The following is a 23,615-nucleotide window of genomic DNA, read 5'->3' on the forward strand; positions in this document are numbered from 1 at the left end:
GAGCAAGCCACAGAGTGGAGAAAATGGCAGCGGGGACTGGATGGCAGACGGGCGGCGGGTGTCCCCGCGTGGCCGGAGGGCAGCCAGGGCGTCCTCGGGCTGCCGGGCAGGAGGCCGGACCTCTGGGCAGTGTCCACCCCGCAGGCGCCCCCATGTGGCCGGGTAGCCGGAGCAGCCAGGTCAGAAGGAGGTTCCTGGACCCGGAGGGGGCGTGTCCGGGCGAGGCCGTCAGGTCTGTTTTGGATGTTTTCACTCCGAGGAAGCTTTCAGGGCCTGTCTGGGCCTGAGGAGCAGACACCCAGATGGGGTGCGCACCCTGGGAGGGCGGGCATGCCAGCTCCACGAGGCTGGGGGCAGGAGGGGCCCAAGGTGGCAGACCCCCGGAAGCACTTCTGGGGCCCGTGGCACCTAGCTCCCTCAGCCCACGCGCCTGCAGCCTTGCCCACAGCCGGGGTCAGTCCAGTGGGACGTCTGGCCAGAGTGGGCTCAGGGAGCTGTGGGCGGCGGGGCAGTAAGAAGGGGAAAGCCCACCGCCACGGTGTCCTCTGTGTCCCCCACAGACGGGGAGCTCACTGCAGGGAGTGGCGGAGAAAGCACCCCCCACCGGCCCCGCTGGCCATAGGGTCAGCCTGGGGAGCAAGGTCCCCCTGCCGCATCCCGTGTCCTCACTGCTCCAGTCCCAGCCCTGCCCTGTGCACTGTGGCTGGCAGCCCAGGCCGGCGGGCAGGAGCCCATCTAGGGTCAGGGCGGGCAGCGAGGCCTGGCTGTGGGTGCCTGAGGTGGGGCAGGGCCCAGGATCAGAGGCATAGGGGTGGCAGGAGGGGCCGGTGAGGGCCACCTGAAGCTCCCCATTCCTCCCTGGAAAGCCTGCTGGTGTGGATGTGACCACCCCCCAACCCGGATGGGAAGCCTTCCCCCGGCCCCATGTAGGTGAGGACACCAGCCCAGCCATTGAACAATACAGTTTATTTCAGACTTGGCCTCCACTCAGGCCCGGGGTTCCTGTGGTTGGCTGGCCAGGCAAGGACACGTCGGGCTCCCGCAGTGCCCAGGGCCACCCTCCAGAGCCTGCGCACTGTCCCCGTGCCAGGGGCCAAGCTGGGACCAGATGTGCTAAGGAGGGGCTGCACAGCAGTGTCCCTGCAGGCACAGAGGGGCGATGGACGTGGGTGCTGATCACCCACCAAGCAGCTCTATTCTACCTGTGTTATTGCATGTATACGCTTGTTAGAATCAAAGGGTGCTGGGAGAGGTGGGAGGGACCCCTCCATGCGCCCCCATCCCCGTCCTCCCTGCCAGGCTCCCAGCTGGCCCCAGGACAAGGAGGAGGCTCAGGGCAGGAAGTGAGGCGGTCCCAGCCTCGGGGGCTCCCCTGGAGCACAAGCCGGGTGAAGTATGGGAGCCCCCCTCCCCAGACCGGCCTTTGGGCTGTGTGTCCACCCAGCCAGGGTTCAGGTGATGGGCAGGGGTGGCATAGAAGGTCTGCCCCTGTGACTATTTGACTCAGGGCAGCCCCACTACTCCGGCCCTGCCCAGGTGGAACACCCCCCCCCAACCCTGCCCAGCTACAAAGGGCAGAAATGGGGTCCCACTGCACCGGCTCCGCCCAGATGGACCTCCCCCAACCTTGCCCAGCTACAAACAAAGAGCAGAAATGGGGAGAGTGAAACAGCCGTACCCTTTAATGTCTCCACACGGGCTGGGCCCTTGCCAGAGCCCGTCCCAGACCCCTACCCGGCCCTGGGGCCTCTCGGCACAAGCTGGCGCACATGAGTGGGTCCGCTGTGGACGCACCTGCCCAGAGGCGGTGGGCCACACTCACAGTCCACTCTTTCCACTGCCCCTGGCCAAGACCCCTGCCCCAAGCTGGAGCTCTGTCTTGTGTTCCTCAGTAAACTCTGGAGCCTGGGCTCCTTCTGCCCCAGAGATTGGGAAGGGAAAGTGCTGGGGGGCCAGTGAGGGGGCCTGGTTTCCATTGCTCACTTGTCCAGCTCTCTCCCTCTGCATGTATGTGGGGGTAAACGCGTATATATATGTATATCATGTATGTACGTATGTATACATAGCTGTGTGTGAGCTCGGCATGCACTACATTCCTGAGGTCTGTACAGGAAGTGGCTGGGCCCCCACCTGGGCACCAGCCATCATTTTTTCCGGGCCAGGAAGGCCACACCAAGAATTAGGGCTGCGGCTGCCACAGCCACACCCCCAGCCACCAGGAACGGGGTCAAGTTCTCAAAGGGGCAAGGGCCTCGGCCCCCTGAGCCCCCGCTGGGGGCTTCGTCCTCCTCAGCGCCGTCCCCGGGGCCCTTGGGCTCGGGGGTTGCATCCGGGCTGCTGGGGGCTGCAGGGGCCGGCTTCAGGTTGCTGTGGTTATTGAGAAGCGTAGGGTCTGCCTTGGCAGGGGTCTTCTTGGCAGTCGGTGGTGTGGGGGCCGCTGGAGGCTCCTGCTTCTCTGCCTGAGCCTCCTTCTTCCCAGGTTTAGCCGAGGGAGCTTTGCCATCCACAGCTGGCGGGGCTCTGGCCTCAGCAGCGGCCTGGGGAGCCTTGGTGTCGGGCTTGGGGCTACTGGTCGACTTCCCTCTGGACTCCATGGCGGGTGGTGCTGGCAGGCTTCGTGGGGTGTGCGTGAACAGACAGGTAGCTGGACCACAGCGGCTCAGGACAGCTCACTCCTGGGCATTATCTAGGCCTGGAGAGAGACACAATGAGGCTGTGGACAGAGACTCAGCCCTCCTGTTCAGCCCCTACCACCTTGCCCCCATAGAGACCCTGTCCAGTTCTCCGGACCAACCCCCAGCTCTGGATGCTTGCTCTCCATCTGCCCCCGACCACTCCCTGAGAAGCCCCTCCAACCACACAGGCAGAGCCTCTGGGCCCTGAACAGGCTGGGGGTGCCGGAGGAGACCGGCCAGAGACCTCAGTTTCCTCCGTTGCAAAATGGTCCTGCCCATACACGTGCTGTTTGCATCTGACGCCAGGGTAGGGAGGCCCTTGATGGGGAAGTGAGACCCCACCCGGCCCCGAGGAGGGCATGCGGTCAAAGTAGGGCATGGCAGCCAGGGTGCGCCTGGGGCAGAACCAACCAGATACCGTCTCAGGAAGACTGGGTCCAAGTAGAGAGGGGGCAGGGCAGGAATCCAGAGTCTGGGCTCTCTGGTGCCAGCAGGGTGGGTGTGGGCCCAAGGCTGCCACGGCAGGGATGCAACACACCGGAGGTGTCTCCCCAGGAGGCTGGAGAAGCCAGTCAGACAGGCAGTGACAGGCCTGTGCCTCCTGGAAGGCATCCGCCCCTCCCCAGCCCCTGGTACCCACCCCAAGGACAGCTTCGCCTGCTCCAGTTCAAGGGCAGGGAGTCCTTCCCGAGTCTGAGGCTGTGCCTGCCTCTAGGGCAAGGGGGGCGGTTTCCTGGTGTGAGCCTGGAGTGGACAGACCACGTCAGTCAGTCCCAGCACCCTCAAATCTGGGCCAGGGCAGAGCATCGGGTCTCGGGGCTGTAGGAGAGGCCTGGCCCAGACCCTCAGTGTTTGAGGTGGGGGCACCGGGGACACTGGGCTGGGCCCGAGTCCGCTCTCCCCAAAGACCTGGACACCAGCCGTCTGCCTCTCCTCCGTGAGGATTAGAACCCCCCAGCCCCTCCTCCCGCCTCCACCCCCACCTGCACGGGGAGAGGGCGCCCACTGGGAAGCAGCAGCCCAGGTTTTCCACCCAGGCCAGGCACACTAACCACACCTGAAGGTCACCTGTAGGTCACAGCATGATGGGGGTGTCCTGAGAGCAGCCCAGCTGCTGGCCCACTTCCCAGGGAGCTCCAGCGGCCCCGCAAGCCCCGCTGTTCTGGATGGGCATCCAGCTGCTAGGCGCCAAGTTTGCAAAGGGCAGGTGGTCTGCCTCCCCACCCCCCCCACCCCGTTATTTTTGTCTCACACTGACGTCACCCCCGTCCCCCTCCCAGGAGCCGCCGGGCTGGAGCGAGCCAGGGGCCCCGCACGCGCCCCCAGTGACCTTCAAGGCGAGAGCCCGCGATCTGCCCCGCGGGGCCGCCCCGGCGCCAGAGACCCCAGTGCCTTACGCTGCTGCTCCCGGTGCTCCCACCTCGGCTCTGCGCGCTCTCCCGCGGGACCAGGGCCGGCGGCGGGCGGGCGGCGGCTGCGGCAGCGGCTGCGGGGACTGGGAGTTTCCCACAATGCACTGCTCTCAGCGCAGCGAGCCGAGGGGGCGGGGGCTACCTCGCCGCCGGCTCCGCCCGCCCGCAGCCACCCGGGGCCCCCAAACCCAGCTCCGCCTTTGATCCCTAAGGCGGCTTGCAGTCAGGAAAGCAAGGGGTGGACGCTGCCCTTCCCGCACCCGCACCCCCAACCCAGCCAGAGCAGGAGTCCGGTGGTTAGCCCAGGCCCGGTGCCGGTCAGCGGGTGGGCGGACAGAGGGAGGTCTGCAGGAGGGAGGCCAGTCCCAAAGAGAAGGCTGCCCTTCCCCAGTCGGTTCCAACAGATCTCAGAGAAGAGGGTATCTACTTAGAATATTTATTTATCTTCTTACAGGACAAGACACAAAAAGTTACAACTTCTTAAATCTCTTCAAAAGAAAAAAATATAATTCTGTAAGCAGCAGCAGCAGCTTCCAAGGTACAGATGTGGTGGGAGAGGACAGCTCCCAGGAACAACCGTGAACTCGGTGGGGGGGGGGGGGGGGCCAGGCCTGAGCCCCAGGTAGTGTCACTGGGAAGGGGCCTCCGGGGAGGGAGCCCGGGGGGGGGGGGGGGTACACAGCACCAGCACATCAGGATCAATCACCAACACAATCACGTGGCCTGGGGTGGGGCGGAGCAGGGGTGGGGGGCAGGCCGGCTTCAATTCACAACATCAATGAAAGAGGGGGTTCCCGGGAGGGCAGAACTTCTGGAGTGTGGTCAGGGGCCTTAAGAAGAGGCCCAGAGAGTAGGGTGGGCCCTGGGAGGGCTGAGGGGGCATGTACTGCCCCCAGAAATAAAGTGGGTACCCCCAGGCTCCTACTGGTCCTCATGCCTGCCCTCCCCACTGGCCGATCCCAGACCCAGGGCGGGGGGCAGGGGGGTGTCTCTGAAGAGGGGTCTGCTGAGAGGCAACAAGAACCAGGCTGGAAAAATAAATGCCTGGACGGGGTCAGAGGGGAGCCTAGAGCACACGGCACAAACACGCACACATTGCCTGGCCACGTGGGTAAGGCCGGCGACCCTGCCACAGCCCCGTCTCTGAGAGGCCAGGCCGGTTGAGGGCTGGTGGACACAATCTGCCCCCCAGAACATTCTCACATGCACACAGACCTTATACACCATGGGTCCCCAGCCTGGGGTGGGGGTTGAGAGGCCCCACCGGGAGGGATGCTGGGTCCCACGGTAGAGTAGGGGGGGCTTGCCCTGGGAGTCAGAACCCAGTGACCCCCCCTGCACCTGGGACTCCTGGCTCAATATGGGGGGCAAGAGACCTCCTGCAAGGCTGGCTGGGGGGCAATGTGGAGTCCGGGCTGAGGCGAGAAGGGCGACGGCAAGGGGAGGCTGGACGGACGGACACAAGGACGGACAGAGCACTTGTGCTCAGCAAGTTAATAAATAGGTTTGTGCGGGGTCCCCTTTGTAGACTAGGGGCCAAGCCTCGGGGACGAGAGCTGGTAGACTGGAGGGTAGGGTCCCGCTTGCCCAGCCCAGGCCTGGGGGCCCCAGCCCAGAGACCAGCTCTGTCCCTGGGGGTGTTCAGGCTGGGGCGGAGCTGTGGCGGGGGCTGGCTCCAGGAATGTAAAGATTTCTGCGCTTTCTACATAAATACGACGTTGATCCCAATGGTCGTGCAGGCAGGACCCCTCGGGGGCCCCTGTGTGCACCACCCACGTGGACCCTGTGCCCCTCCTCTGCTTCCCCCCCCCCATCCATGTGCGGAGAGGCAGACAGAGACTTCCTCTCGCTCAGTCCTGGGCAGGCCACCCGGCTCCGGCCCCGCTCTGGTCCCACGCGGCTGGAGGGCATGGGTGGCCTCCGGGCTCAGTGCTGGGGTGGCTGCAGCAGCCCCAGCAGGGTCTCGGCGATGCCCAGGAAGTAGACCACTTGAGCGATGCCGAACAGCGGGGCGATGACCAGGGCACGGCAGTAGGCACCCTTCAGGAAGGCCGAGGGGCCCTCGTGCCTCAGGATCTTCCTGTGGGGGACGGGGCGGTCAGGGCTGGGGCCGGCCCACCCCCCCCCCCCCCCACGGGGCCTTCCCACCTGGCACAGTCCAGGAACCCAGTGTAGGTGTCCTCGTTGACGCCGCGCTGCAGCGACTGGAGTCTGGTCTTCACCACTGCGGGGTGGGCGGGGGGAGAGGCAGGTCGTGCAGATCAGCGTGGGGCCCTGCCCACCACCCACCCCGCCCCTGGGCCTGCATCCCCAGCTGTGGCCCCGGCACTGACCGTCACAGGGGTTGACAGCCACGGCAGCCGTGCTCCCAGCCACACAGCCAGCCAGGAAGGACACGTAGAAAGGAGACTTCTCCGCGGATGCCGGACGGCCCAGCTGGTTCAGGTTGGCAAAGAGGGGGAAGTAGACGATGGAGAAGGGGACGTCCCTGTGGGGGGGGGAGGGGGAAGGGAGGGACGCTGGTGACCTGCGGGTGCGCGGTGGCCAGGCCTCCCTCCTTCCTCCCCTGACCCTCACCGTCCCCCCCCACCGACCTGAGCAGTGTGGCCCCCAGTCCCTTGTAGAGGCCGGCGATGCCCCGGCTCCGAAGCAGGTCCCGGGTCAGCTGGGTGGCTGTGGGCCGGGGGGTGGCCGTGGCCTCCACGGAGGGCTGGGCGCCCCCTTGGGCCGACAGCTGGGCCTGGGCAGCCAGTATCTTCTTCTGGGCGGCTGGGGAGAGAAGGGATGGGCCTGCTTGCGAGGGGGGGGGTGGGGCGCCGGGAGCGGGGCCCTGGCTGTTGCCCCCGTCCCAGCTCTGCGTCCCCGCCCTGCACCCTCACCGAGGCGGCCGGCGTCCTGAAGCTGGATCTTCAGCATCTCCATGGGGGTGGTCACAATCACCTGGCAGGTGCCAGCTCCACAGCCCGCCAGCATCTCCTTAAACAGGGTCAGCTTCTGCCTGCGGGGAAGGAGTAAGGCCCGCGGCGCAGAAGCTGAAGCCCCTGCCTCCCTGGGGGTGAAGGGTACAGGGAGTGGGAGAGGCGGACACAGTCCCGTGGGGGTACAGCGCCCTCCAGCCCTGGCACCGAGCCCAACAGACAGATGGCCCCACGAGCAGGGCCTGGGAAGGTGGGAGGACCGTTCTCACGCACGCGGCCCTGGAAAAGCTGGGGGTCTCAAGTACCCAACGGGCCACCCTTTCGGTCCCACCCTCGGGTGACAGGGGAGCTGGTCAGCACCTCCCAAATCCCACCCCGCAAGGGGCAGTTCACAGTGGCCGGGGGCCAGGACCACTGGGGCCTAAGCACCACTGACTCAGCATCCGCTTCCCTCCCTGGGCAGGAGGCGGAGAGGGAGTCAAGGTGAGGGGCACAGGAGGGCAGAGCTTTTGTCCTTTGTCGGGAGACACACACCCCTCCCCCTCACAACCTTGGCCCCCAGCCCCTCACCCGTCCTTGGAGAGCTGATATCGAAAGAAGTCGTTGGCGGCCAGCTTGATGGCCTTCTCCGGGGTGACGAGGGTCAGGTTCACGGCGGCTCCTGTGGGGTTGGGGAGGCTCTCAGCCAGCACTAGCCTCCCAGCTGGCAGAGCCCTGCCCCCGTCACTGCTTGGCCGGCTTCTCCTGCCCTCTCACCCACATTGGTGCCAGGCGGGGCAGGACCGGGCAGGGACAGGGGCAGTGCCTCCTCCAGGCTCTTTTCTCCTTCTCCCAGAGGAGCACCTCCCCTGGAGGACGGGGTGCTCACGCTGCTGGGGCCAGGGCTGCTGGGGAGGCAGCGGCGAGCCCCTTGAACGGCGTCTGGGCAGATCCAGGCCTGAGGATTGTCTCCTAATCGGCTTTGCAGCAGCACCCCCACCCCCTCCCGTCTCCCGGCACAGATGGAGCCCCACCTGCCCAGAAGACGAGGGACAAGGCTGCAGCCACCATGGTAGAGACACCGTGTCCTGCCATGCTGGCAGGCAGTGGGGGTGGGGGCGATGCCACAGAGGACTGCCCTCCCCGCGGGTCCCACCCTGTGTCGTTGGCCCAGCACCCAGACCCCCGTGGGTCACGTCCACACCCACACACCTGGCCCAAGCATGCCGCCCTGCCTGGTGCTGCCACCTGCCTCCCAGCTCCTACAGCCGGGCCCCTCTGCCCACGCCTGCCCCACCCCCGGCCTCACCTCGGTACATGCCAAAGTAGCCCTCCGAGCGGACGGTCTTGATGAGGCAGTCAGACCTGCAGCCAAGGGGAGGGGGTGAGCTGGGGACCAGCGACGGAGCTCCCCAGGCCTGCCCTGCCCTCAGTTTCCCCTTTTGTGGAACAGGGTGAGGGAGGCAGGAGCAGGGCTTAGGAGTCCGAGCCTCGCTGCACTGCCCGCCCCCGCAGCCTCACGAACTCCCCCCCCACCCCCTCCCCCTCGCACACTCACATGCTGCTGTACACGCGCTGGCCATTCTGCTGGTTCTGCAGCCTGGTCTTGGCCAGGTCGATGGGGAACACGCAGGTGACCCCGATCAGCCCGGCGATGCCGCCATTGATGAGCTTGGCTGGCAGACTGAGAACAGAGGGAGCATCAGGGGAGCGGCCTCCCCGGCCATAGGTCAGGACACACGGGGTAGGGTGGAGCCAAGACCAAAGGCAGGGTCGCGTTCTGACCTGATCTGCTTATCAGCCATTTAACTGAGCGCGCCCAGGTAGGAGCCGGAGAGGTGGACGGTGGAAGACGGATGGACGAGGTAGAGGCGGCAGAGGGTGGGCGGGACAGAGGGGGAGGGGCGGTCCTCCACTTTCTGGGGAATTTCAAAACCACCACTTCTCTTCTAGAAGAGGGTGAGGAATCAGCAGAGGGAGGAACAGACCACACAGAGGCACATCAGGGAAGTAAGCTTCCCCCCCAGGCGCCCTCCCCAGCTCTCGTGCCGGGTCACCAAGCCCCTCACCCACCCGTGGCCCCACCTCTAGGGCCACCTGCTTTCCCCGCAGCCACCCCCCTGCCTGTGAGTCCTCCCAACTGGCCTCGCTCACGCTCACACACACTCACGTGCACACTGAACACACACGTGAGCGCACTCTGCCTTTAAAGGGCCAGGCGCCTCTCCGGGAGTCAATTTCCCGGCCGGCCGGGCGTCTCAGCCCTGGACTGCGGGTGACCCCCTCATCCTTGAGCAGCGGCGGCTGGTGCCTGCCCTCTTCGGGATGGGGCTGGAGGCGCCGAGGAGCCCCCCAGCCCGAGCTCAGCTCACAGCTACCCAGGTAGATGACACCACACCAGGAGCCGGCTCCACTGCCGTGGCTCCTCGAGGACAGACCCCTCTCCACGGACAAGCACCATGCTCACCCACCCCAGCCCTGCACCCACCCTCCTGTCCACCCTTCCCAGGAATCTCTCTCCCAGACACACGGACGGGGACACACACACACACACACACACACACACACAGACCGGAGCTTTGGAAGCTTCAGGGGTGTTTGGGGCACAGGCTAGGGGGCAGCTGGGAGGGGATGGCTGGCTCTCTGAGGCTCGATGTGGTTGGTTCCCCCATCCACCCTAGGGGTTGGAGGAGACAGGGCCCCTCTCACTAGGCGCAGGGCAGGAAAGCCAGAGCCGAGCTCAGGAGCCTCCTGTCGGGGGCCCCCCAGAGTCCTGGGGCCGGCCCCGCTGCCTCTGCCGGGGCCCCCACCCGCAGCACTGCCGCCCAGGGTCACAAGGCTGGCTCACACCCGTGGTCCCTCTGAGGACTGGTGACCTTCACCTCGGCTTTCCCAGGCCAGCCATCCCCCGTGTCCCCGGCCCTCCGGCCCCATCACCTCCGAAGCCCCCAGTCCCGCTCACCCCGAGGACGGCACTCAGCTCCTCCAGGACTCCAGCCCGCGGGGCTCACAGAGGAGATCCAGTGGCCGAGGGAGGTGCCGGCGGCACGGATTGGCCGCTGGGCGGGGCGGGGCCGGCCTTGGGGGGGGCGACTTTCTCTTTCACTTTGGGCGCGCCTAGGCTCCCCGCAGCCCTGGGAGAAGGGATGGGAAGGGGTGTGACGGCTTCGGAGAGGCAGGGCCAACCTCAGAGATTTGATCGGCCCAAGGGGCGGTGGGCCTGACTCAGGCCGCCCCGGCCAAGCCAAGCCAGCTGCCCACAGGCACCCCAGCCCACGGCTGCCGCGACCCCAGCTGCCCAGTGGCTTTCCGTCTGCAGCCCACAGGCTGGATTTGTCTAGGACTCCGGGACCCAGAGAATGGGGCGCTCTCTGTGCCCGGGCACCCTGGGCACAGATATGGAGAATATCTGGTCCCTAGGGGGATGGGGGGAGGAGTCTGTGCCCACTCCTCTTTGTGAAACTTGTGTGTATGTTGGATGAAGACACGTTTCGTGGAAACCTCACCCTAGGGCACAGGAAGACGAACCTGTTTACTAAAAACACCAGAGAAGGGGTGGCTAGGTCTCCAGAGGCCACTGGCTGCCGCCCATAGGACCACTCACCTGCCAGGTCCAGAGGGCAAGAGGACTGGCACTCCCAGAGCCCTCTGCCCTGCCAAGGGCCCCCGACGCACACGCCCAGGGCCTCAGTCCTCAGGACCTGCTTCCCCAGGCCCTATCCTACAGATAAGGGTGTGACCTCTGAACTTCAGCCTGACCTTTCCCTCCCCACCCCCACCCCACCCCGCCACGTATAGGCTGGCCACAGCCAGCTCTCTGCTGCCCTAGGCTGTCAGGGGCAGGGTCCGGGTCCTCCCTCTGGTCTCCCAGAGGTCTACCCCTGCCCTCCGGGGAACTGAGTGAGCCCTGCCTCCTGGAGCATCACCAGATCCCACCTCCCATCCAAGGGAAGGGACACCTGGGTGACGGGGGTCCCGAAGTCAGACAGACCATCAAGATGAGGAGGGGAGCAATGAGGCAGGCCCAGAGATCCCAAGCCTGAGAAGAGAGTGAGTCCTGGGGCCCCACATCACAAGCCACAGGCTGCAGAATGGAACAGTGAAGATGGTCGCTGGACCGACAGCCGTGACATGGAGGGGCTCTGCCTGGGGAGACTGGCCAGGGGTCCAGTGGACCCGAAACCCCCTCTGTCCGTCCTCACTCCGTGGTTCCCACCCCTGCTTGTGAGACAGCTGTGGGAGGCCTTCCCTCTGCCCCTCTTGTTGCCACAGAAACCCGGCCTCCAGAGCCAGGCCTGAGGCCCAGGGCTGTCCGTCCTCACTGTCCCCTTCTCCACTTGTGCGGCCAGGTAAACTAAGGACCTGAGCAGGCTGGGGCCGGTGCTGCCCACAGAGACCATTCACGGGATAATTCTGCTACTTCCAGACCCACCCGGGGAGAAAATCTCCCACCAGGGAAGCCGCGGAGCTCCCCTACCCCCACGAAAGGCGATGGGGGTGACGCTCAGTCTGGCACTGGCCGCAGGCTCCCCATTCAACCCTCCCCCGCCCCCCCCCCGCCCCCCCCCCCCCGCTAGTCCCGTCCCCGTTGGAAGGGGCGCTTTCTATCCTGTCAGAGGGGCCCCAATCCGCAGACAAAGGAGGCTTGGGTTGGGGGCTGCGGACTCCAGTTCAGAGGCCGGCTCAGGCCCCCCTGTCCCTTCCTCTGGAGGGGATGCAGACCGGGCCCGGGCGGTCACGCTGCCCCCACCAGGCGATGGCGACTCCAGCCACGCACGTGTCCACACAAGTCCGGCGGGGGTCCCACGTGTGTGCCCCCCCCGCCCCCCCCCCCCGCGGCCTGGCCTCTACTGCTTGGGCAGTAGCCCCAGCTGTACCCACCCCGTGGGGACACGTGTGCGCGGGGAGCGCGCCCGGCACCGCCCGGGGTCGCGCACGGCCTCCCACACCCGGGCGGCAGCTGGTCGGAGCATCCGCCGGCCCGGGACACCCCACCCCCCAACCCCGGAGGCGCCTTGTCGGGGCAGCTGTCACCTACCCCGGCCACCTCGGCGCCCCTCGCCCCCGCAGCCGGGCCGCACTCGGGTGGACGCCGCAGAAGGGACAGGCCGGGCGGGCACTCACCGCGCGCTCTGCCGCCGCCGCCGCCGCGCTCGCCTCCCCGCCGTGCCGCGCGCCCGGCTGCTCCGAGGCGCGGAGACGCGTCCGCTCGGCGCTGCGCGCTCCGCCCCCTGCCCCCGGCCCTCGGCAAGCGGGCTCCGGCTCCCCCTCCCGGCCGCCGCGGCCACTGCGCCCGCCCGGCCGCGGCCCGGAGGCCCCAAAAGGCCCTTCCTTCGTCTCTGGGCCTCGCGCCCCTGCAAGGGCCAGGGACCCAGTGATTAGTCCTGCCGGGCCAGCAGGTGGCAGAGAATGCTGCGACGGGGGTGTCCTAGGGCAGGGTGGTGTCCCGGGCCTCGCAGTAGGTGCTGGGAGAGATGGGAGCTGGCCCAGCACCTGCCCGCCAACAGGGCTGACGCACCACCCCGCACACAGGTGACCCTACCCACCGGTGCCTCACGGTTACTTTGCAGCTGTAGCCCCTCTCCCTCCCGGGCACATGGGAGCAGCAGGCGAGCAGGTAGTGAAGTCTTCACACAGGGCCCCATCCCAGCTGAGCCCAGGCCTCTGATCTCAGGCCACCCGCCTTCCACCCAACAAATAAACTGAGCTCTGAGAAGCCGCCAAAACAGTACATATGTGTTACACGCGGTAGGGGCGAGGGGAACAGGGAGTCACTGTGCCCACGCACAGGGAAGGCACCCACTGGCCAGGGTGCATCAGGGGCCAGCCCAAAGTCAGTGGGGTCTAGGCCTGGGCAGACTCTGGGGACGGTGATGCTGAAGGGTCCGGTGGGGCCAGGCCTGTGCGCTGGATGCTGTCCTCATACTTCTGGCGGCCGAGCTCCAACACCGCCCTCACCTCTTCGGCTACGTCCAGCCGGTCACTCTGCTCCAAGGCCTGGACGAGGCGCCCCACGGCCCCCGGCTGCCCGGCCTGGCGCTCAGCCCAGGAGAAGAGCATGTGACGGATCTGGCCGTCCAGGTCGTCCCTGGGGGGGGGTGGGGGCAGGGGGAGTGGTGACCCAGAGGCCCAGCCACCACACCCAACGTTCTGCTCGCCTCCTAGGTTCCCTGCTCCCTAGGTGGGATGTGGCCAGACCCTCCCTTTCCTGCCCGTTGGCCCTGTCCCCACCCACCTGGGGCAGAACTTCAGCCAGCCTCAGGGAAGGTCCTCCTGGCGGCTGCCAGGACCCAGGCCTGAGGCTGGTCCAAAGCCAGCATTAGCAGGCCCAGAGGAACTCACCGGAACTCATGCCTGATGCGCTGCAGCTCACGGTAGGGCATGCCGAGGTGCAGGGCCACAGCTGGCCAGTCAGGGCCCAAGCGTCCGGCCACATTCAGCAGGTTGCTCTGGGTCAGGAAGCCAGTCTCAGCATCACCCAGGTTCAAAGGTGCCAGGGAGAGACTAGTCCCCTGCCCCTGCCCTGGCGCCTTGGACCCCCGCAGTCTCTGTGAGGAGGAAGGGGTGCAGTGAGCCCTGCCCTCTGCCCCCCCCCGGCCTCCCCGCTACCGGCCTCTGTGCCACCCCTGCCCCCTTCACACACACTGCCCCCCACCCCAGGCCACACCGGCAGCTTGATGGGCAGAGTGGCCATCCACGGGCTGTCTGTGCCCTTCCGGTGCCGGGCCGCCTCGGCCTCCTCGGGCACGTCCTCGGGCACTGCTCCCCGGTAGAAGGACACCTGGGGATGGGATGAGGTGGGGCTCAGTGTTCTGGCCTCTGCCCAGGCAGCCTGGGGCTCCCTGCCCACTTGACCCACCTGGCCCCTCACAGCCTGAGCCTGTCGGTCCAGGGTTGTGGTCACATACACCTCCTTCACGTTCTTCAGGTGCGAGTAAAAGACAAAACAGACCCTGCCCTGCACGCAGTCTGGGCGGTCTGGGGGCGGGGATGGGTTCAGCGGGGAGCCTGGGGAACAGACCCCAGCGTCCACCCACCGCCCCCAAGGAGGGGGGGGCATACCAGCATCCACGTCAATACCCTTCTCGAAGGCAGCGAAGAATTTTTCGCCCTCGAACATCTCCACCGTGTCAGAGGGCTCGGGGCCTCGGTACCGCTCCAGCAGCCGCCGCAGGGTGGCATCCACCTGGGGGGGGGAGGGGGCGCCCGCTGGCTCGGAGCTCCACGCCCGCACCCCCGCACCCGGACCTCACCCCTCGGCCCTGGCAGACGCCCACCTTGCTGAGGGGCAGACACTGCAGCAGCACCTGCTCGGGGTCGCGGCGTCGCTGCAGCGCGATGAGGCTCACGCGGTGTAGCCGCAGCCGCTCCCAGGCCTTGCGAGCCAGGCCCTCCACGCGGGTCTTGGCGGTGTACCAGAGCCAGTACCTGCGGGGCTGCGCGTGAGTGTGGCCGGGACGAGCGTCCTGTGGGGAGGGGCCGAGGGAGGGGGGGGCGGGGCACTGACCAGGAGAAGTGCGTGACCCGGAAGCGAGCATACAGGTGGGTGAGCTCCAGGGCCACCTGAGTGGTGATGTCATCCCACGTGGCTTCGGGAGGGGTCCGGTACAGCAGGTGAAGGCACGAGCGATCCAGACTGAGGCCTAGGGACGCGAGGGGGTGGGAGGCTGAGGCCACCCGCGCAGGGGCTCCCCGTCTGAGTGCTGCCCCCTCAACCCAGCGGCCAGGAATCCAGGTGGGCCAGACGGACGGACGGCCGCCTCTCACCTGTGACGCCGGGGGGCAGAGGCAGCTGCACTGTGACCGGCTGGAGGAAGCTGGGGGGGCCGCTCTGGGAGAGGCAGAGCAGGGGGCTGGCCGCCGCCCCGGGCTCCTCCAGCAGGGCCCGAAGCTCCCCGCTGGCCACGCGCACCACCTGGGGCAAAGAGGCCACCTGAAGGCTCACCTTTGTCTTGAGGCGGCCCCCACCGCCCGCCCTGGCCCTGCCTGTACCTGCATATAGACCTGCCGAGGCTCGTCAGTGGCCCCAGGGGGGAATGTGACCTTGACCCCAGGATGTCCCGAGGAGTACAGCAACGTCCCCTCTGGTGGCACCAGGCAGGCATTGGACACAGGACGCGAAACCACGAGGAACCATGAGAAGTGGGGCACCTGGCAGTGGGCCCAGAGCCGCTGGGCACGGGGGACGGGAGTCAGAGGGAACAGGGTCAGAGCGGGGACGGGGTCTGGGCAGAGCCGTCGGGCGGAGGCGGGGGTAGGGCCACAGTGGCTCTCACCTTGGGTGTCTCTTCTTCCAGATGAGTCTCCAGGTCACTCCAGCTGTCATCATTCAGGGTCCTGACCACCACCTCACGGCAACGCCGGGCCCGCGGGGGCACAAAGAGCAGCCACAGGCCCACCTCCTGCCGGGCAAGGGTGGCGTGAGTGCTGGGCCCAGGCCTGGGCCCTCATCACCTGCACCCCACCCCTGACTTGTTCTGGGCGTGCCTGCTGGAAGGCCACCCCGTGGGGCTGCAGCTCCAGGACGTGGCTGAGCAGAGAGTCGTGGGGACCCAAGGGGACGAGTCGCGGCTCCGGCAGCCGTAGTCGATAGCGGATGCTGACAGGGGTGGCAGTGGCCCCAGCAGGGAACTGCAGGCGGACGCCACAGGCCAAGGTCACCGAGCAGCCTTGGGGGGTCACGAGGAAGCTGCATGACAGGGCGGACATCCAGTCAGACACAGAAGGCATGTGTACATCTGAGTTGGGCACCCCTAGGAAACCGTGGGAGACCCCGGAGGCATGAGCAAGGTGTCCATCAGGGACAGGGTGACAGGGCCAGGACATGCATGTCTGGCCCCATCTCTCCTCCCCAACACACCTGTCCAAATCTGAGTTCAGGAACAGTCTGGGCATTTCTGGGATCGTCGGTGTCCCTATGGAAGGACAGGAAAGCTGTTAGAACAGCCAGGGCACCTGCCCCCTCGGCCTGTCTGTGGCCTGACCTCCCCCAGCAACAGGCCTACCTGGGGGACTGGGGAGGGCAGGCGGGGCCTCGCCCAGGGGGTTCCCCCGAAGGCGCACAAAGGGGGCGTCCAGTAGCTCAGGGGGCACGTCCCGGAGCTGGTTGTCCCTCAGATCTAGTCGGGTGAGCAGCGGGAGGTGGGCCAGGCTGGTGGGCACCGAGGTCAGGAGGTTGCTGTGCAAAACAAGCAGCCGCAAGGACCGCAGCCCCGCTGCGGGCAGGTGCCAGCTCAGGGCCAGCAGAGGGCTGCGCAGGGCCACCCCAGCCCTGGCCAGGACGGGACACTCGCACTAGTCCTGTCTCCGCCCGCTCTGGCCAGACTCAGGGGGCTTGGGAAGTCTGTGCAGGGGCCTCCACAGCTGGGGAAGGGAAGGCAGGCAAGGATCACCTAGGGGGGTGGAGGCTCCGGGGTGGGCCAAGCCTGTGTGTGCAGGGGCCCCTGTGGAGGACAAGGGGGCCCACGTGAGAGTGGAGGCCAGGGCACTCCCCGTCAGGCCCAGGGAGCCAAGAGGGCCACGGCTCCTACTCACCAAGGGAGGCTGGGAGGCTCTGCAGCCGGTTGGAGGCCAGGTTGAGCTCGGTGAGGCTGCTCAGGCCTCCAATCTCAGGGGGCAGAGTGTCCAGAAGGTTCTGTGAGAGATCGAGGCACTGAAGGGTGGACAGGGCTCCCAGCGCTTTGGGCAGCGTTCGCAGGCAGTTGTGGGTCACATAGAGGAAGGTGAGGGCGGGAAGGGCGCCCAGAGCCTCAGGAAGCTCTGAGAGGTGGTTGTGGGAGAGCAGGAGGGTGCTCAGACCATGCATCTGGGGGATGCAGCCCGGCAGCGTCTCCAGGCTGTTGAAGCTCAGGTCTAGGTGGGCCAAGTGGGTCAGGCCACTCAGGCCAGCAGGCAGTGTGGTCAGGGAGCCCCGGAGGCAGGCACCCAGCACATCCCGCTGTTGCCCACCTGGAAAGGGGAAAGGGGAAAGGGGGAAGGCAGATGTGGCCCTCAGAGCCAGAGTCAGGTCCCCGCTCAGAGGCACAGACTTCTCCTAACCCCACCCACACAGGGACAGACTGAGACGCCAGCAGACGGACACTGCAGGCTCGTCTGGGCTGATAGCCATCACCCACGACCTGCCCCAGGAAAGACAGCCACGCTAGGGTCGGCTGGGAGCTGCGGTGTCCAGGAGCCCGGGCCCAGCCAGCTGCACCCTGTGAGGGGGTGGGACCAGGTGGGGCTCACCTCTGAGGACCAGGGAGCGAAGATGCCGCAAGCTGCACGGCACCTGGGCCAGGGTGGTCTCTAGCAGCCGAGGGTCCTCGTGGCTGCTCAGTTGCATGAACTGCACCTCCAGCAGCTGCGGGGACTGCCGGGCACACAGGTGTAGCAGCCGCTGGCAGCCCCCAGGGTACAGGTCCAGGCTCAGCCGGCTCCCAACCAGGAGAGGGGGGTCCCCGGGTTCTGCGTCCACAGCATCCACAGTATCTACAGCATCTTGTGCGGCATCTTCTGTAGCAGCTGCCTCGGGCTCCAGCCCCTCCGCCACCGCAGCCATCGCCCACTGGCCGTCCTCGGGGGCCAGACATGTCCCAGCCTGCCAAGCAGGCCTGCTCAGGCAGGGCCTGGGAAGGCTGCAGAGTCAGGGGGAGGAGTGGGAGGGAGTGGGACTGGGCCCTCCTCCTGCTCAGGGGAATGGAGACTCCGGCTGGAGGGGAGTCCTTGAGCCAGGCCAGACGACCCAGAGCCCAGGGCCTCGGCTGCACAGATCTTTGCTGGAATAGGGCTGGGAAATGAGCGCCCTCGAGCTAGAAGTGAGGCTTCACATCCCAATTCTGGACATTGGCACAAGGGACTCCTGGAGCTGTCAGCTCATCCTGGCTGTCTCCCTTCCCCGCCCCTTTCAGAGTTCTGGGTCCAGCCCCACCTCCAGCCTTCACACCCACGAGCTTTGACCAGAGGTCAGGGACTCTTATCTGCCGCGTGGAGGCAGTGGCCCAGACGTGGAATAGGGTGATTGTGCCGGCATGTGTCAGAGAAGTGAATGTGTGTGTGGGGTGATGGGACCCCACTTCGTGACCGCTGGAGGAGGGTTCTCCCACGCTTCCCGTTCGCATCTCGGTCGGAAGATGAAGGCAGTGGTCTGCACACTCAGAGCTCCGACCGCCTGGGGGCCGGTCCTGGCCCCGAGAGCACCCCCGACCCCCACCGTCCCCACCGCCCGCCAGCGCCCCGCGCGTACCTGCCTTCCAGGCTGTGCGCGGTCCCCGGTTTCCGCCGGTGAGTTCCCGGAGCGGGCCGGGACTCCCGGTCCCGCCCAGTCAGGACACCCCTAGCTCTGTGGCGGGACCGCAGGCAACGGCCTCGGGGTCCCTCCCCGCCCCGCCTGCCCTCTGCCAGCCTGCAGCCCCGGAGACGCGGCCGCGGACCCCAACCGGCAGCCGCCAGCCCAGCTGCACTCGGCTTCCTGTTAGTCTGTCTCAGTCCAGCCTCTCCCGCCGCGAGGGCCCGCGTAGCGGCTGGGAAACCCGCCCTTTCAGAGGTTCCTGGCCCTCAGGCCCGCCCTGCTCCGGAGCTGGGCATTCTGGGCCCCTGTCAGAGTGAGCTGGTGCAAATCTCGGCACGGAGGAAGGCTTTGGGGGCTGATCGCAGCTGCTGCCAGAAGCCAGAGCTCTAAACGGGCCACTTCCCAGCCAGCCTCAGGGGCCTCCTTCTCCCCGGAGCCTTCCTGGGGCTCCTCTAGAGATCTTGTCCCAGCTCTTGTGATCCTATTAACTGGCAATCGCTCTGGGCCAAGTGACCCAGCAGTGGGCTTCCCCGCACGTTGCCTTTTTCAATCTTTGCACCTCGAAGGAAAGGAAATGGAGGCTATGACAGATTAGATCTTGCCCAAGGACTCATAGCTGGTAAGAGCCAAAGCCAAGAACTTCAGACTAGGTCTGACTCTCAGAGCCTGCCGTCCCTGTGTTCATTTGCCCACACTGCCGCACCCTCTTTCCTCCGATTCCCTAGCTATCACCGTCCCTTCCCCCAGGATGGGCAGTTCTGCCAGGCCCTCACTTTCCTGGCTCCTGTCCCCCACTCAGTTTCTACATAGCTGCCGGAAGTCTTAAAATAAATCACAGGAATACTATTCAGCTTTAAAAGGGAACAAAATTGGGATACGCGCACACACACATTACAACGTGCATGAATCTTCAGAAGATTGTTAAACAAAAGGTCAGCTCCAGAAGGGCAAACGCTGTGTGCTTTCTCTAATACAAGGTCCCCAGAGTAGCCAAATTCATAGAGACAAAAAAATTAAAATGGTGGGAGCCAGGAACTGGAAGAGAGAATAGGGAGTTACTGTCTAAGCCAACTTGGGAAGATGAAAAACAGTCTGGTGATGGATGACGGTGACAATTGTGTAATGTGAATGGACCCAATACGACTGAATTGGGTGATTAAAATGGTAGGTCTCATGTATTATTCTATCTCTAAAAATAAAAATCACAACCGGCTACTTCCCTAGGTATTGCAGAGGTCCCCTCCTTGCAAGGAGTTTCCCCACTTTACCCCAACTGTGAGACCTTGAACAAGAAAACCTTTCTGCGCCAGACAGCAAGGCCGCCCACAGGAACCGTGTGGTTTGCATGAACACACCCGTGCTTGATGCACTACACCCGAAGGTTGGCCTCGCTGTGACAGCCCCCCACGGGCTGGGCTGGCTCCTGCTTCTGGACCCATCCCCAGCCACGGTGAGGCCTTTGCACCTGACCCTTCTGCCTGGCGCTCGCCCCAGTTCTCAGGGCCACCTCATCCCTTCGAGCTTATCTCGGTCTGGATCGACTCGTTTATTTACTCTGTGTGTTCGCGCGCTCTAAACTTAGGTTCCGGAGAAGCAGGGCCAGGCCTGCTCCCTCTCGCCACGCCAACCGGCGGCGGGGTCCCGGATACCGTGCAGTGAACAAGTGGCACGTGGACCCAGAGGTGAGTTCGGAGTCCACACGACCCCGCAGGGGTGCAGCCACCAGGCCCAGGCCGCTCGGCTCCGCAGTGTGAGCGCGGGCCGGACTCGCCCACCTCACTGGCCTGGCTGCGCGGGAATACCGCGGGTCCCCACAGTCCCCGCGGCCAGGAACCAACAGGCAGCCGGCCGGCCGCGTGCGTCGGCACAGAAAGCGCGCCCGCACTTCCGGTAGTGGTGCACCATGGGACTTGGAGTCCTCCCACGGCGACGGCCACGTCCGCCGCACAGAGATGTGTGGCGGGAGTCGCGGCCGCGCTGCAAGCTCGCTCGCCCCGCCATCCCAAGAAGGCCGGGGGACACTCGTCCCCGCGTGGTACAGGAAGGCGGCCCTGGAGCTGCCCTTCGCCTTTGCTGCCGCGGGACTGTACGAAGCGAGGCCTCTTCGCCTCCGCCACCTGGGCGCCGTGTGACGTCACTCGGAGGCGCCCTCGCGGCGCGGCACGCGGATCCCGGGGGCTTCTGGGTAGCGGATTACCCCCGCCCCCCGCGCCTGCGACTTCCTTTCCGTCCCTGACGCCGCCGAGGTCGCACGCGTGAGGCTAGTCCGCCGCCGAGTGAGTGGGCGGCGGGGCCAGGGCGCGGGCACTGGGGGCCGTGGGGGTCCCGGGAAGGGGCGGGCAGGCGCCGGCCGGGTCTTGGAGGGGGCCGGGGCGGACGGCCCCCGAGTCACGCCGCCGCCGTCTCCTCCCGCCTCAGGATGCGCTACGTCGCCTCCTATCTGCTGGCCGCCCTCGGGGGCAATGCCTCCCCCAGTGCCAAGGACATCAAGAAGATTCTGGACAGCGTGGGCATCGAGGCGGACGACGACCGGCTCAACAAGGTAGCCGCCCCGCAGGCCCCGCAGCCCCCGGCTGGCCCGACGCTGTGCATATGGAGGCCTGTGGCCTCGGCGGCGCGGGTTTCACCCTTGAGAAAGCGTGGCTTGGTGTGCTCGGGGCGGGCGTGGGACTGCTGCGACCCCAAAGAAGGGACAGTGAGGCGGGGGGGGGGGGGGGGCCGTGAGGCGGACTCCATCCTGGTTCCGGGGACCCGAGATGGAAGTTACAGCGCAGTTTAAAACGTCCAAGTGACTTTGTGTTAGAGAAGTGGAAAGGGCAGGGCGCGTTCTAATGACGTCTTTCATCCGCCTCACTAACGTTCGGGCGTGTGGCTAGGATAAACCGAGATGCTGTGCGATTCTTGCTCGGGAAATGCCGGGAGTGCTCCGGTTCCCGCTAGCGGCAGGCTTAGATTAGAGAACGCACGTGCGGGCCCTAAGGGTTGGGCTGGACAGGGCAGGGCTCGAGGCTCGGGGGCGTTTTCTCTGTGCTCCTTGGTTCCAGGAGGTGAAGTTAGGGTGTGGGGCGCAGTAGTGAGCCTCTGGTAACTGCTGGTTGTGGTTCTAGGTCATCAGTGAGCTGAACGGAAAAAACATCGAAGACGTCATTGCCCAGGGTGAGATTGTGTGCTGGGGGGTTTCGTTCTCGTGGTCCATCCTAATCCCTGCCGGTCAGCCTGTGGCCTGCCAGGTTTCGCTTGTGGACCAGAGCACTCGAGAAGCCTCACCCAGAGAAGTGAGCAGGCTTCAGTGGGCTTGTGCCGGGGATGCTTCTAGACATTCTGCGTGGGAGGGCAGCAGAGGGTGCTGGTGCTGTCACCGGGCCGGCTGCCCACCCCACCTGCAGGGCTCGGAACTGGGTATTATTTCCATCTTTAAATATATTTTTTAATGTTTGTTTATTTTTTAAGAGAACGTGCGAGGGAGAGGGAGACAGAGGATCTGTGCGCTGTCGGCACAGAGCCCGATGTGTCACGAACTGTAAAATCATGACGTGAGCCGAAGCCGGATTAACTGACTAAGCCACCCAGACAGCCGGGAATTGGGGTTTTATGAACAGATGTCACCATGTGTTCTCGGGGGGTTGGGAACACCGACTGGGTGTGGGAGAGACCACAGGTCCCTGCCCCTCTTTGCTGGGCAGATGGTTTTCTGGTGGCATGAGGCTGCAGCTGATGGAATTGTTTGGAAGTGGTGCTGTTGGGACGGTGGTTCTATCCCTGTGTGTGTACTTCATGGGGCACAGCCAGCTCGGCAAACAGCTGGGGATGAGGATCTGGACCCAGGTAGCTGACTTAGTCCTGTCCCGGACGTACATGCATTTGTCCAGCTTCCTTTGGGGTGGGTGTGGTCACCCAGGGGTGTTTTTTGAGGGGGGGGGCAGGGAGGGATTCCTAGACAGTTTCCAGACAGGACATTGTAGGCTGGGGTGCGTGTATGTGGCAGAGGCAGAGCTGCCTGTGTGGGAGGACAGAGAAGCTTGTGACGCTGGCACTTGGTGATGTCTCCCTATATCGGGCAGACTGTCTTGTCCACCCCCACGGGGCCTTCAGGCGAGCACCTGCTCTGATCTCCTCTCCCCTGACTTCCATAGGTATTGGCAAGCTGGCCAGTGTGCCTGCTGGTGGGGCGGTGGCCGTCTCTGCTGCCCCAGGATCTGCAGCTCCCGCTGCTGGTTCCACCCCAGCTGCAGGTAAGTGGAGGCTGGGGCAGGGTCTCTGCTGGGAATCTGGCATGCGCTGTGGGCCTTGCTCACTGTGCCCTTCCTCCCCACAGCAGAGGAGAAGAAAGACGAGAAGAAGGAAGAATCAGAGGAGTCGGATGATGACATGGGATTTGGCTTGTTTGATTAGAGTCCTGCTCTCCTGCAAATAAAACCCTTTTTACGTATTTTTTGAGCGACCTGTGAGTGTTTTGTAAGAGTGCGGCCTTGGCACAGGGCAGGTGTGGGGGAAGAGGGGGTCCCACCGTGGGTGGGCAGGCCTTCATTCCAGGAGAAACCCAAGCCCTTCCTGGTGACGTGAGAAACTGGGGATCTGGTGCAGAGATGGCTACCTGGGATGGGGGGCGGGCACCTCCTGTGGATCTAGGGTGCGCCAATCCTTGAGTAGGCTCTGGAGGGGACGTAAGCCTTCTTGGGCACAGTCCGGACTCCTGAGGACTGCCGGGGCCTCCCCAGGAAGTGAAGCCTTCAGGGGACACACAGGAACACTTCAAAGGCAGCAGTGGGTGGTCTGCAGTGCTCTCAGGGGGCTCTGGCTGGTGGAGGCCAGCAGTTGCCCCAAGACTGGGAGCATTTTTCAATTACACACGAGAAAGAGGTGTGGTGGTGCGTGTGCGATCTGTAGGTTTCCCTGTGGAGTCCGGGCTCCAGTTCACGTTCAAGCTCCACTTTTAATCTCGGCACCTCGGGGCAGTCACGTTCCTGCTCTGAGGCTTGGTTACCACAGCTATCTGACGGTCTGGCCAGATGAGGAAGGGGCTCGTAGGCAGTGATGTTGGGCCATGTGCCCCCTAAGTCCAGGGGCAGACCTGCCCGTGCCCATCCAGCCACCATTCTGGCCTGCAGTGGTTTATAGTCTCCTGGGCCTTAGGTCCTCTGCCCACCAATGCCAGACCACTCAGTAGACACTCTGATTCTCCTTCTGATGGCTCTGGGTCAGCACCGGGCTGTACTGTATGTGCGTCTCGTGCCAGGCTACAGCTCTGACGTCCTCGTGGGTTGTTCTGCAGGGAACAGGTAAGGAAGGAGCATAAAAGGAACGTCTGGGGGTGGAGGGCCTCAGGGAGGGAGGATGAGGCCTGTGGGACAGGAGTGTGTAT

The 23,615-nt window shown here is 65.3% G+C and overlaps 4 protein-coding genes and 1 non-coding gene across 9 annotated transcripts; 2 read left to right on the forward strand and 3 right to left on the reverse strand.

Moving 5' to 3' along the window:
* Positions 1-1,659: 1,659 nt before the first annotated feature.
* On the reverse strand, positions 1,660-4,227 carry CEND1 (cell cycle exit and neuronal differentiation 1). 2 transcript variants are annotated; one of them, XM_027051432.2, is made up of 2 exons: positions 4,073-4,227; positions 1,660-2,692 (listed from the first exon to the last, which is right to left on the reverse strand). In XM_027051432.2, the coding sequence occupies exon 2, from the start codon at positions 2,592-2,594 to the stop codon at positions 2,145-2,147; it is 450 nt and encodes a 149-aa protein (XP_026907233.1). In that variant the 5' UTR covers positions 2,595-2,692; positions 4,073-4,227; the 3' UTR covers positions 1,660-2,144. The 2 variants fall into 2 exon arrangements, with proteins under 2 accessions (XP_026907233.1, XP_026907235.1); XM_027051434.2 differs by lacking the exon at positions 4,073-4,227 and adding an exon at positions 3,733-3,750.
* A 282-nt stretch (positions 4,228-4,509) lies between these two features.
* SLC25A22 (solute carrier family 25 member 22) lies at positions 4,510-12,227 on the reverse strand. The gene is made up of 11 exons (XM_027051431.2): positions 12,109-12,227; positions 9,947-10,118; positions 8,770-8,933; positions 8,543-8,668; positions 8,294-8,349; positions 7,576-7,666; positions 6,967-7,085; positions 6,682-6,856; positions 6,421-6,575; positions 6,236-6,311; positions 4,510-6,167 (listed from the first exon to the last, which is right to left on the reverse strand). Exons 3-11 carry the CDS (start codon positions 8,787-8,789, stop codon positions 6,014-6,016), a joined length of 972 nt encoding a protein of 323 aa, XP_026907232.1. The 5' UTR covers positions 8,790-8,933; positions 9,947-10,118; positions 12,109-12,227; the 3' UTR covers positions 4,510-6,013.
* A 481-nt stretch (positions 12,228-12,708) lies between these two features.
* PIDD1 (p53-induced death domain protein 1) lies at positions 12,709-18,238 on the reverse strand. Of its 3 annotated transcripts, none has more exons than XM_027051430.2 (16): positions 18,209-18,238; positions 17,212-17,563; positions 16,519-16,932; positions 15,990-16,199; positions 15,845-15,899; positions 15,472-15,673; positions 15,261-15,386; positions 14,977-15,156; positions 14,752-14,899; positions 14,492-14,627; positions 14,262-14,412; positions 14,065-14,170; positions 13,844-13,962; positions 13,652-13,765; positions 13,327-13,532; positions 12,709-13,072 (listed from the first exon to the last, which is right to left on the reverse strand). In XM_027051430.2, the coding sequence occupies exons 2-16, from the start codon at positions 17,522-17,524 to the stop codon at positions 12,829-12,831; spliced, it is 2,724 nt and encodes a 907-aa protein (XP_026907231.1). In that variant the 5' UTR covers positions 17,525-17,563; positions 18,209-18,238; the 3' UTR covers positions 12,709-12,828. The 3 variants fall into 3 exon arrangements, with proteins under 3 accessions (XP_026907231.1, XP_026907229.1, XP_053058689.1); XM_027051428.2 differs by having other exon boundaries at positions 14,047-14,170; XM_053202714.1 differs by having other exon boundaries at positions 13,844-14,170.
* A 2,096-nt stretch (positions 18,239-20,334) lies between these two features.
* On the forward strand, positions 20,335-22,682 carry RPLP2 (ribosomal protein lateral stalk subunit P2). 2 transcript variants are annotated; one of them, XM_027051437.2, is made up of 5 exons: positions 20,335-20,529; positions 20,672-20,795; positions 21,361-21,409; positions 22,387-22,485; positions 22,572-22,682. In XM_027051437.2, exons 2-5 carry the CDS (start codon positions 20,673-20,675, stop codon positions 22,643-22,645), a joined length of 345 nt encoding a protein of 114 aa, XP_026907238.1. In that variant the 5' UTR covers positions 20,335-20,529; position 20,672; the 3' UTR covers positions 22,646-22,682. The 2 variants fall into 2 exon arrangements, with proteins under 2 accessions (XP_026907238.1, XP_026907237.1); XM_027051436.2 differs by having other exon boundaries at positions 20,370-20,529; positions 22,569-22,682.
* LOC113596800 (small nucleolar RNA SNORA52) lies at positions 21,442-21,575 on the forward strand. Its single transcript, XR_003417634.1, has one exon. It is a non-coding gene; the product is annotated as a small nucleolar RNA SNORA52 (small nucleolar RNA).
* Positions 22,683-23,615: the final 933 nt, after the last annotated feature.

Source organism: Acinonyx jubatus, chromosome D1, assembly GCF_027475565.1.
Source record: "Acinonyx jubatus isolate Ajub_Pintada_27869175 chromosome D1, VMU_Ajub_asm_v1.0, whole genome shotgun sequence".
Lineage (NCBI taxonomy): Eukaryota > Metazoa > Chordata > Mammalia > Carnivora > Felidae > Acinonyx > Acinonyx jubatus.